Source organism: Macadamia integrifolia, chromosome 11, assembly GCF_013358625.1.
Source record: "Macadamia integrifolia cultivar HAES 741 chromosome 11, SCU_Mint_v3, whole genome shotgun sequence".
NCBI classification, from domain to species: Eukaryota; Viridiplantae; Streptophyta; class Magnoliopsida; order Proteales; family Proteaceae; genus Macadamia; species Macadamia integrifolia.
The window spans coordinates 28313862-28326519 of NC_056567.1; the positions used below are offsets into that span (position 1 = coordinate 28313862).

The 12658-nt window shown below is 36.8% G+C and overlaps 1 protein-coding gene across 1 annotated transcript in view; it reads left to right on the forward strand.

The window, feature by feature from the left end:
• The window catches only part of LOC122093047, a 13503-nt gene extending 4052 nt beyond the window's left edge, over positions 1-9451 (forward strand). Inside the window, exons 6-16 of the mRNA XM_042663309.1 lie at positions 138-288; positions 417-693; positions 2158-2278; positions 2609-2759; positions 2888-2994; positions 5558-6450; positions 6874-7002; positions 7299-7420; positions 7593-7803; positions 8043-8280; positions 8670-9451. Coding sequence (XP_042519243.1) covers positions 138-288; positions 417-693; positions 2158-2278; positions 2609-2759; positions 2888-2994; positions 5558-6450; positions 6874-7002; positions 7299-7420; positions 7593-7803; positions 8043-8280; positions 8670-8838 — 2569 coding nt within the window. The 3' untranslated portion in view covers positions 8839-9451. The remainder of the gene's footprint in view (positions 1-137; positions 289-416; positions 694-2157; positions 2279-2608; positions 2760-2887; positions 2995-5557; positions 6451-6873; positions 7003-7298; positions 7421-7592; positions 7804-8042; positions 8281-8669) is intronic.
• Positions 9452-12658: the final 3207 nt, after the last annotated feature.

The following is a 12658-nucleotide window of genomic DNA, read 5'->3' on the forward strand; positions in this document are numbered from 1 at the left end:
AAAAAAAAAGAGTTTTTCTTTAGGCCTTGAAGCTATTTATAACATCTGGTGAAAATTAACAAGGAAGAAATGTAATCTAGAAGAATCTCCCTAGTTACCTTTAGTTTCTTGAGTTATCTTATAATAATTGCTTGCAGTGGTTATATGTCTCCGGAGTATGCAATGCATGGGCAGTTCTCTATCAAATCAGATGTTTTCAGCTTTGGTGTATTAGTTTTGGAGATTATAAGTGGAAAGAAGAACAACAGTTTCTATCAAATAGACTACGTTGAGACCCTTATAAGCTATGTAAGACGTCTGTACTTCCTTTTTCCTTTGTTATTATATATTGCTACTGTGTATTTATTTAAAAATTATTACCTCCTTTAGCTTTTCTTAAAACCTGAGGAACCTAATAACTTACATATATCTTACAGGCATGGAGACATTGGAATGCAGGAACAGCCTTTGAGTTGATTGATCCAATCTTGAAAGGAAATTGCTCAAGAAGTGAAGTGACGAGATGCATTCATATTGGGTTATTGTGTGTTCAGGAAAACGTAGCTGACAGACCCACCATGGCAAACATAATCCTTATGTTGGGCAGCTATTTAATTACTCCACCATCACCTTCAAAACCAGCATTTTTTGTTGGAAACAGAATAGAATCAGAGTCGCATATAGAAGGGGGGAAAATTCAAGAAGCCGAATTAGGTCAGTCTGTCAATAAAGTGTCAATCACGGAGTTAGAGCCTCGTTAATATAAATGGAGCAACAGTAATGTAAGATCAAAAGGGTTATAATTAATGAGTCTTCTGTCAACTTTACATTAAATGATGACGAACCAAATCAATTACCCAATAATACGTAAACCCGAATTCCAAAATTAGTCAATCACATGTCTTGACCCTTGAGTTCTCTAGACTCCTAACCATTTATCCAAAAAAAAAAACTCCTAACGATTTCACCAATGAATACTCTCGAACCATAGTGGTACACACACCTAGCACCCAAAAACAGGTAAGACATCTTTGTGGAAATGGACTGATGCACGAATGTGATGTAAAATGCATTCTTCTAAATTTTTTATCTTAACCGTTTGTTGGAGGTGGGAGGCAATCTCATGTGCATGTTAGAATTGGTCTATTTAACTCATTTCAAAGATGTGAGGTAACAACAAATACCTTAGAGCACGCAGTTGGTAAGATTGTGTTAAAGTGCTTACCAAGTCTTCTACTTTTTCTTGAGTTAGATTAAGATGTCAATTCACTTCCATATTGCAAAACAGGGGACTGCTACTCTGTTTCCCACTCAAACACTCCCTCAAGAAGAGAACCCATCTTCCTACGATGGATCCATTTTTTTTCAAATGGAAATTTCTTCTAAAACCTTGATCAGGCAATTTAAGACTCAAGCTATCTAGTGGAGGTACTATTAGATGATTTTGAGTTTAGGTTAGGGGAACGATGAAGAGACAATAGATCCGTACGACACAGAGATTTAATGAGGTTCACACACCAGGGTGGTGTGCTACGTCCTCGGGTGAAGAAAAATATGATTCACTATGCAGAAGAGACATTACACCCTAGCAGCGGCGAGGAAAAACTCGCCCTGAAACCCTAGCTGCATGAAAACCCTAGAATACAATGTCTTTCTCAACAAGTAACAGTACATTATATATATTCCAAAATCGTGGGTCTAGCCATCGGGTCGCGGTCGATCCGATCGAACCATACCACGGGGGCTACGCCTCCACACCCCCATACGAGATCAGTGATGGGCTCCGGGCTTGGGCCTGTCAGCCCAACCCCTCTGCTTCCATCACAGATCTCAGAAAAATTCTCATTCGAGTCGCCACCAAAATATGTCGGATCGGGTCAATCTTCAAAACATGTCAAGAATTCGAGACAAACTTAACAATATCATATGTGAATCCGAATTTAGTATTTATTATCATGTGTCACATTGAGTCCAGATCAGGTCTTCGCACGAGAATCATTCTATGTTTGATCTATACTTGGACTCTACTCAAATAAAAACCAATTATAAGAAGAGAGAGATTAAGTGGAGTCCAAGTGTAGATCAAACACCATATGAGAATGATTCTTGTACGAGGACCTGATCCATAATTTGTCACATTTGGGAATATTATTTATTTTGTATGATTTTCTTGTGTAGAAAAACAAGGAAGCTCGTCTAGAAAAATTGTTTCCATTGCTATGCTAGTTGCTGCCGCAGGAGTGATTCTTTTCTCTATTCTCTTGTATTGTTTACTAATCCGGAAGAAAAAGGAGAACCCGTCAAAGGACAATGGTACGAGCTTTTTCCTCTTAATAAAAAAAAAATAAAAACCCTGATTATCCAATGTTCAGTATCTTGGTTCCTTGAAATTGATGACCTGGACGGTATAATCTTGGAGTTGGAACCATTGATAAACAGATGTAAAATCTGAATGTGATCTTGCATCTTTTAGCGAAAAAAAGAAGACTGTTGGCACAACAGAACTTAGCCAACTCTCCCACACCACACCCCCCCCCCCACCAAAAAAAAATTGATCAAGTAGAATCTCTACGTACAGTTACCTTTAGTTTCTTATAGTTTCTTAAATTATCTTAATAATTTCTTGCAGTGGTTGCAAGTCTCCGGAGTATGCATTGCATGGGCAGTTCTCAGTGAAATCAGATGTTTTCAGCTTTGGTGTATCAGTTTTGGAGACGGTATATGGAAAGAAGAGCAGTAGTTTCTATCAAACAGACAATACTGAGGACCTTATAAGCTATGTAAGTATGGATGTCAGTAATTTTTATTCCTTCATTATTGTATATTGCCACTATCCACTAAAATATTATTACCTTCTTTAGTTGTTCTTAGAACTTGAGGATCCTAATGACTTACATGTATCTTGCAGGCATGGAAACATTGGAATACAGGAACAACCTTTGAGTTTATTGATCCAATCCTGAATGAAAATTGTTCAAGAAACGAAGTGATGAGATGCATTCATATTGGGTTATTGTGTGTTCAAGAAAATATAGATGATAGACCCACTATGGCAAGCATAATCCTTATGTTGAGCAGCGGCTTAATTACTCCTCCATTACCCTCAGAACCCACATTTTCTATGCGAAGCAGAATGGAGTCAGGCAAACTTATAGAAGGGAAAAAAATTCTGGAAGCGATTCAATCTGTTAATGAAGTGTCAATCACTAAGTTAGAGCCCCGATAATATTACTGGATAAAGGGTAATGTAAAATATAAAGTAAGTGTATGCTATTCATCAAGGGAGGTTTGGTTTGTACAACATTTAATTGGTTATGACTTGAACAGAAATAATATATATATATATATATATTTTTTTTTCTAGGTAAAGAATAGAAATTTATTCAGGGAAGCAAGTGAAGGGATTTCATATAGTGTTGGGGACTCCAAAAGGACAAAAGGCTTATTCACAAAAAAGGGTAAATGATTAAAGATCAAAATAGTACTATTAATGAATCTTAACCCCAACAGGTAAGACAAATGCCAAAATAGCTTACACTGCCACTTAGAAGTGAAAAATGAAAACACGAGGTCAAAGAAAATAATATTGTGCCCCCTTTCAATATTCTTCTACTTCTTGAAGCCAACTCAAATGCCGATTATCTAGCAAAGGTTGCTATTAAGAATGAGACATCTTCCACTTAGATTAACTTTCCTTCTTATATTAACAATGAGTTGTTGATTGATACTCAGGGGAGACACAGATTTAGGTTTTCCAGTTCGATTTGATTTTCTTGCTATTTAGCATTCCCTACGGATGGCAATCCTGAAGGTGGGGTGATCCCCCAACAGCCTTGTGGTTGTGTTAGGTTGGGGATCCCTCAACAGACTCTCGACGAGTAGGAATATCAATAGGGGCAGGGGGTTGTTATTTTGGTCTCTTCTATGTTTTACACAAGGGTCACGCAATTAGGTAGCATTCACTTCTTGGACCAACCTACAAATTTATTGAAAATTAGTAGCCCACACGCCCACATATCCACGCGCAATGTGCAACTATGAATAACAACCAATCATTGGCTTGGGGGCTGGGGCAACCCTCGCTGAAGCCTTATGTGGTCCAACTAATCCTGCGTCCCCATCTGGCTGGAGTACCTCTTTAAGGCTTAGGGTCGTTTGAGTTGTTTAGGAAAAAGGAACCAAATTGATGGACAAAACTCGCATCCTTAGAACTTTTTTATTTCGAAAGTTATTGAGAAAAAAACAAGAGATTTCTGGTATGCCTATATACGGTGTTGAATATGTTCAAGTTTAGTTTAATCGTCTAAGGCGACCCAATGATTGATTTTGTGAACTTCTCATTCCTTGATGCTATATGATTGATTTTGTGAACTTCTCATTCCATGATGCTATTACAGAACTTATGAAACTAAATTCCAATCAAAATCAAATTCAAGCCCAATAATGAAATCAAAATCAACCATAACCGAACCAGATAATCGAAACATAATAGCATTTGCTATCAGTTTGAAATTTTTGACATGATAGTATTGTCTTAATTTTGATAACATTTGCTAAAATTTTGAAAATTATGCCAGATAGTATTTGATTTGGTCTTGGTTTATACATATTTGATCATGAATCGAAACATTTAATCGGAATGATAAACACCTTTAGTATAGGCCATCCTAGTATACATTTGTCATGGAAACTCTATGTTCCTATATGAACATAGTTAGCTGATAGGTTTAGTCCATTTCCAAATTTTCTAGATGACCATCCTAAGATTGAGATGACTGTTATTGAAGATTTTTTAATTTATATGAAACTATATTTCCCAAAAGAACAAAGAGCAATAATGTCGATTTGCAACGATTAGTTCTGAAAATTAGAGAAAATAATCACTATGACGTCAGAATACATCTTTCCAGGAATGAATGAGTGGGTGATTGAATTAGTTTTGAAAATTAGGGAAACTACTCACTATGACGTCAAAATACATCTTTCCAGGGGTGAAGGGGTGTGTGATTGAATTGTCTAAGAGGCTTTTAATGAAAAGAAAGAATGTGGGGTTTATAAATGAGATGTAAGAAAAAATATACAAGAGTTTGCACACTAACATCATAGACCTAAAAACAGTATATCCTTTCCTATTTTTGTCCACGGTGAAGAGAGGATTTCTTAATCTAAAGATCTGGCTATAATTTGATACACAAAGGCTATTTCAATGCTTCAACAATAACAACGAATGAGTGTTAATGGTAGGAACTTAATATTCTGGAATCCACGGAAAAATATCAAATCTCCAGGAAATTAAATATTGTGTTTTGGATAAAAATAAATCATTTTCTTTGTAGTTGGGTGGATTATTAGATATCATAATCTACTTAAGGCTCCGAACAGCCAATATGGTGAAAGACTTCAAATTCTTCAATAAATATTAAAATAAAAATAAAAAATATTTGAAAAGCTAGAAAGTCATTCGAATAGTTAAATCCGATCTTTGGTTTAAGTTATTGTATTTTTCAAAATACCCTTCAAGATATACCACAGCTGCAAACCGAGCAGCGGCTAAAGCTCTGCAGATGGGTTGAAGAAGAATCTGTCTCCTCTCTGCCCTATTCTTCTTCTTGAGCTCTGAGATTGAGAGAGTGATGGAACCATGTACCAATAAGACCCCAAGAGCCACAACCGTGCTGCTCTTCTTCTTCGTTGCTCTCTCCTTCCTTGTCAGCTACAGCAGCTGCGCAGACAAATCTTACATCTCCCATTTTTGCGACAACACTACTCTGTTCGTAAACCACAGTAGCTACCAATCTAACCTCAATATCCTCCTCTCTTCTCTTTCCTCTAATGCCACTTCCAATTCCAACAACGGCTATCGTAACGCTAGCATCGGCCAGAGTCCCAATACCGTTTACGGCCACTACTTCTGCAGAGGCGATGCCACCCACGACGTCTTTCGTGATTGCGTCAAAGCCGCCGCAACTGATATTTTCCAGCGCTGCACCAACTGCAAAATTGGATACATTTGGTACGACATTTTTACTCTCCGCTACTCCAGCCAGAACTTCTTCTCCACTGTCATCGATGTCCCTGTCTTCTCCTTGTGGAATGAACAGAGCGTCTCTGACGTGATTCTCTTTAATCAGCTATTGGCTGAAACCATGAAAGAGGCCGCCACCACGGCTGTCTCCGATTCTGAGAGATTTGGCACTCGGGATGCTAATTTTTCGCAGTTTCAGAAGTTTTATTGCCTGGCACAGTGCAGCCCTGATATATCAGGGAGCGACTGTAACAGATGTCTTATGGAAACCATTGCTTTTCTCCCCAGTTGCTGTAGCGGAAAGCAAGGTGGAAGGGTTCTTAGTCCGTGCTGTAACATCAGGTTTGAGATGTTCCCTTTCTATCGAGTCACAGAATCAGTTCCTTCACCTCATCTTTTTGTTTCTGGGCCGCCGACGAGCAACAGAACTACCTCTCCTGCTCCTGGTGAGCTTCTTCAGAGTTTTAATTCTGATTATATAAGGAGCTTGAATTAGATTAAGGGGGTCAATACTCCTTGATATCGCTAAACAGGAAACTGCTACTCTGTTTTCCATTTATTTCTCTCTTCCTATGCTGGATCCATTGAAAAAGTTCAAAATCCATTTTTTTTTTTTCTTTTCTTTGGGGGAGGGGGTGAGAAACAGGAATGTTCTTGAAATTGAAATTACTTCTAAAAGGTTTATCAGCAATCTCAGAGTTGGGGCTATCCAGTGGATGTACTAAATGAATTGAGTTCAGGCTCTGGGAACAATTCTCTAATTCCAAGCTCCAAATTAAGATGCCTTGGCCTAGTACTTGATGTGAATCTGAAAGCGGTATTAATCATCCTCTGTCACATTTGGGTTTTTTTTTTTTTCCCTAATGCAGAGAAACAAGGAAGCTCGTCTAGCAAATTTGTTGTGATTGTGGTGCCAATTGCTGCTGCAGGAGTAATTATTTTCTGCATTCTCTGTTTTCTAATCCAGAAGAAAAAGAAGGGCCTGTCAAAGGACAATGGTAAAAAGCTTTGGTCTTTTTATCGACTCCAAATAACTTGATTTGATCATACGAAGTTCAATGTCTTAGCTCCTTGAGCTTGATGATATGGAGGGTTTAACCTTGGAGTTGGAGCCATAGATTTAATGATGTAAAATCTGAATATGATCTTACATCTTTTATCTCATGTGGCTAAAGAAGCCAGTGGTTCCTAATCTTCTTGAGCATCTTCATCTTGTTGGGGTGTTTTATTTATTCATTCATTTTTATTTTAAAGGTCAAATTTTAACTTATCTTACTTTGTGGCTTGCACACAGACGAAATCAAAATTAGAAGTGTAGCGTCACTGCAATTTGAGTTCAGTACGGTCCTTGCAGCCACAAAGAACTTTGCAGAGGTCAATAAAATTGGTGAAGGAGGGTTTGGTTCCGTATACAAGGTAAGAAAGAAGTTACAAACATGTAGCAAATGGACTAGAATTCTTGTATATCAAATTTCAGTGTGCCATAGGAAGAAATTCTGATTAGATATGGATTTAGAATAATTGGAAGTAGCTTTCATTCAATCATGAACATACAAATGTTTATTAATCATTTTTATTATTTCATTAGGGTAAACTTCCCAAAGGACAAGAAATCACTGTCAAGAGGCTCTCAAAACACTCAGAGCAAGGTGCAGAAGAATTCAAGAATGAGGTTATGTTAGTTTCTAAGATTCAACACCAAAATCTTGTTAGTCTATTGGGATTTTGCTTGGAGGGAGAAGAAAAGATCCTAATCTATGAGTTTGTACCCAACAAAAGCCTCAATTACTTCCTATTTGGTTAGCCCAACACACTTCTCTCCCTCTTTTTTTTTTCTAGAGTTGTTTCTTTCATGTTAGAAGGAATCCCATGAATCATACATTCTAATTATGCAAATGTGGAAGTAAAACTGAAACTCATGATTCTTCATCCTCTTTTATCCATGTAGGCATGGATGGACAAGCCTTTCAGGATAAACTTTTTGTCAACTTGATTAAATCCTAAATTCTGATTTTACCTTTTATTTGGATGACCACAGATCCTGAGAAATGCAAGCAGTTAGATTGGGAAAGACGTTTCAACATTGTAGGAGGGATTGCTCGAGGGCTTCTTTATCTTCATAAAGATTCCCACCTTCGTATTATTCATAGGGATCTTAAAGCCAGCAATATCTTGTTAGATGAAGAAATGAATGCCAAGATCTCAGACTTTGGGATGGCAAGAATATTTGGCATGGACCAAACTCAGGCCAATACAAACAGAATAGTTGGGACTTAGTAAGTTTCAGAGCCTCATTCAATCTCTTAGTCATGATCAAAGAAATCATTTTGATACATTTAAATGGGTTTTCTCCCTTCCAATAGAAAATGTTGGCTAATATTTGTTAGCTTTGGTTGTGCCATGTTAGTAAGAATTAAGTGCATAATCTGTTAAATCTACAACCTTTATTATCTTGTTTCACAGTGAGCTAAAGGAAATAGACATAGTATTAGATTGGCTTGGTGAGTCATATCTAACCAGAATTTGGACCAAAAAAAAAAAAGAGAGTTTTGCTTGGGCCTTGAAGCTATATAACATCCAGTGAAAATTAATTGAGAAATGTGATCTAGTAGAATCTCTATAGTTACCATTATTTATTAAATTTTGTAATAATAATTGCTCGCAGTGGTTACATGGCTCCGGAGTATGTAATGTATGGGAAGTTCTCAGTCAAATCAGACGTATTCAGCTTTGGTGTATTAGTTTTGGAGATTGTAAGTGGAAAGAAGAACAGTAGTTTCCATCCAACAGATCTTGATGAGGACCTTATAAACCATGTAAGTCTTTTTCCTTAATTACTGTATGTTGCTCATATCATTGCTAGGTCCTTCAATTTACCTTAGAGCTTAGGTACCTAATGACTTGTATGGTTCAACTGTTGGAGGCATGGAGACATTGGAAAGCAGGAACAATCTCAGACATAATTGATCCAAACCTGAGAGAAAATTGTTCAGGAACTGAAATGATGAGATGCGTTCAAATGGGGTTATTGTGTGTTCAGGAAGATGTAGCTGACAGACCCACTATGACGAACATAGTCCTTATGTTGAGCAGATTAAAAGTTATTCTTCCATTACCCTCACAACCAGCCTTTTTTTTGCGTAGTAAAATGGTATCCGAATCAGAACAATCTAAAAGCAGGTCGACAGCAATATCCTTCAATGAAATGTCAGTCAGTGAGTTAGAACCCAGATAATGTGAGTGGATGAAGGGTAATGGACAATAAGGGTATGATGTGGTTGGGTTTGTGCAACATTTTATTATGCCTTGAATGAAAATAATCCATTCATTGAAGGAAGTGAATAGAATTCATATATTCATCAAAGCAAGAAACATAGTAGTGTTGGTGACAAGCAAAGAAATGGTTGATAATCTGCAGGACTAATCAGACCGAAGGCCTGGATAACCATTGTTTGCAGAAAAAAAAAAAAAAAGATGGTTGATAATGAAACAGCACAATAGCACTATAATTTTTGTTAGATCAAACACTAAGAACACAAGAAAAATAAAAAAACAATAGATTCGCAGGACATAGAGATTTAACGAGGTTCACACATTATGGTGGTGTGCTATGTCCTCGGGCGAAGAAGAAGATATTTCACTATGCGGAAGAGAGATTACACCCAAGCAGCGGTGAGAAAACTTGTCTTGAAGCCCTAACTCGAAAAACCCCTAAAATACAATGACTTTCTCAACAAGCAACAGTACATTATATATACTCCAAGTCGCGGGTCGACTCATCGGGTCGCGGTCGATCTGGTCGAACCATAAGCCCCTGCACCCCCATACGAGATCATTGGTGGATTCCGGGCTTGGGTCTATCGGTCCAACCCCTCTGCTTCCATCACAGATATAAGAAAACTTCCCATTCGGGTCGCCACCAAAATATGTCGGATCAGGTCAATTTTCAAAACGGGTCAAGAATTCAAGACAAACTTAACAACAATAGCACTATAATTTTCTTTAAGAAATTTGAGGAAACCAAGTGATGAACAGAAATTTAAGGAATGCTAGGTCCTTTTGCATGCTAGGGGTAATGTCTCATCTGCCTGCTTCCTACTGCCTGATGAGCTTGCTAGGGAAGTAGTTAACAGTTAGCACATAGTCATTATTTCTGGGAATGGAGTGAGTATATCTTATAGAGAAAATTTCTAAGCTTACCAAAGCAGACCATTCAAATGAATTTTTTTCCATCAAAATAACAAAACATTAACCTGAAATTGAGAGTAGTTATTTGAAGATCACAACTTGCCAATAACAAGATCGAAAATTAAATAACTAGTGTCTTTCTATTTTTTTTTTTTTTTAATAGGAAAATCAAGAAATTTGAACCTAAGAATTTTTCTACCTAAAGAATGAAAGATCCACCAATTTTATTTTTGTACTTTCTCAAAACTTTAAACCTCATTTTTTTTCTTTTTTCTTTAAAATCAAATTGGTCAAGATACTTATCATGATTTCATACATAGGAGAGTTAAATGGTAATATTATGTTTTCCAAATTCCAAATGAAATTTCCACTGAAACTTCTTCATTAATTTTTTAAGGGGGTGGGGGGTAAGAGGGAGACAGATTGTACTTTCAATTTCCCTGTGGATTGTGCAAATGGAAAGTCTTCTAGAGAAAATTAGAACAACCATAGCCTCACATTATAAATGCTGACTCCACAAAGACAATGGTGAATAGATTACAACAAAAAAAAAAAAAAAAAAAAAAAAAGAAACACCTAGTGACTGATGGGCCCAGAGGCCCAGACTAATTTGTAGGAATGCTTAAAGGCCCAATAGCCCAACAACAAAGGTGTTTGACTGCTCCACAAAATATATGATGGTATTTTCCCTTGTTCGTTGTCTGCCTGAGCTTCCTCGGCAGATTATGCCCTCACCGATGAAGCTGCAAGTTCTAGTCTCTCTAAAACCATTCATTGAAGAATGGGTTAGTGGCCATGAGTGCCTTGGGCAATAAAGTTATCACTTCGGCGTCTGGATCTGTTTAATTAAAAAGTGACCCATAAGTAGAAAGCTGTAGAACTGGACATCCTTTCAAGTTTCGATCGATATTTGCGGAGTTGATCATCCCTCTCGAAAACGAAGATTTGAAGTGGTCCATAATTTACTGAGTACTCGGTATAACTCACGCATTCGTGTACATACCAGTGCAGACGATGTAACACGAATATCCCCGGTAGTCAGTCCATTTCCATCAGCTGGCCGGTAGGAGCGAGAAGTATGGGATATGTCTGGTGTTTCTTCCATCAATCATCCGGATCTAACACCCCCAACCCTCAAAAAAAAAAAAAGGACTCACCTGTAGAGAATCCTCTTCTTCTTCACCACTGGTGCAGGAGCTGGATTGAGGGGAGAATTAGGGTTTGGATTGGTTTCCTTATGAGTACATCTGCTGGAAGTCGGAATTAAAACCCCAATTCCGAACATCCTCTGCATCTGAAATTTAGAACTCAAACAAAATAACTCTTTAACACTCTTTCACTCCAGCTGCACTTCAGACGAGAAAAACCCAAAGTCTTCTTCAAAAGCTAGTTTGGAACGTACAAAGCCAAAACAATTTTAATTTTTTAAAGATTATATTTATTTATTTATTTATTTTATTTCGTCTCATCCAATCATCAAGATGTTATTTATTTATTATTATTATTTTTTTTTTTTTTCCTCCATCATCACAAATTTAGCAATCTATTTTTTTTATCGATATTAGATTGGTATTGGCTTCAACCAATCTAATGATTGGTTGAAAATAGAAAAACATGTAGTACCCGATTGGAACATATGATACCGATATAGATATAGATTAGATACAAAATTTTTCTTTTTTGAATTTATAATATCCTTGATGATTGTATGAGACAAAACTTGTTAGTGGTTTGATTCAACCAATATTTTAAACCAATCAATATGAAAAAACTTTAATATCTTACAAATGAAAAAAAATGGCAATCTAGATATTTCAAAGAACAGTGGAAAAAAAGATGTAAAAATAAAAAAGCAAGAGAGTATTAGTAAAAAAAAATTAAAATTTAAGGGAATTTTAAGAAATATAGCTTAAGTGTAAGGGAGTGATAGTAAATTTTTCAAATAAATTTTTTTTTTTTTTTTTTTCTGAACTCCAAAGAAGAACACAATATGTTCAACTGTTCAATTCTTGATTCTTCCATTCTGCTTAGAATAAACTAGAACAACCAAAAGCCCAAGCTCTAATTTTCTGGAAACCCTCGGTTGAGGAAGATGAAATCTATTCCAGAAAATCGAAGGAAATTGGATCGGTTTGAATGTTTTTTCATCGTTGGATCGGGTTTGAGTGTTGAGTGTACCTAAATGGATTGGTTCTTCATGACCGTTGGATTAGAAAAAATCCATGTGTCACTTCGTGAGAAATCGTTGGACGATTGTTGGAGATGAGCCCGTTCCTTACCGTAGGACCAATGTCAAACTTTTTTTTTTCTTTTTGGTGAAACTCAGGTCAAACATTTAAATAAAAGGAAAAAAAGAACTTGAAAGGGCTGGAAAGAGCGTGTATGTATATTGAAAAGTGAGATGGTAGGAAGTTGAGCTTATTGACTATTCAAACCAAAATTCTTAACCAAAAAGTCAAACCCATG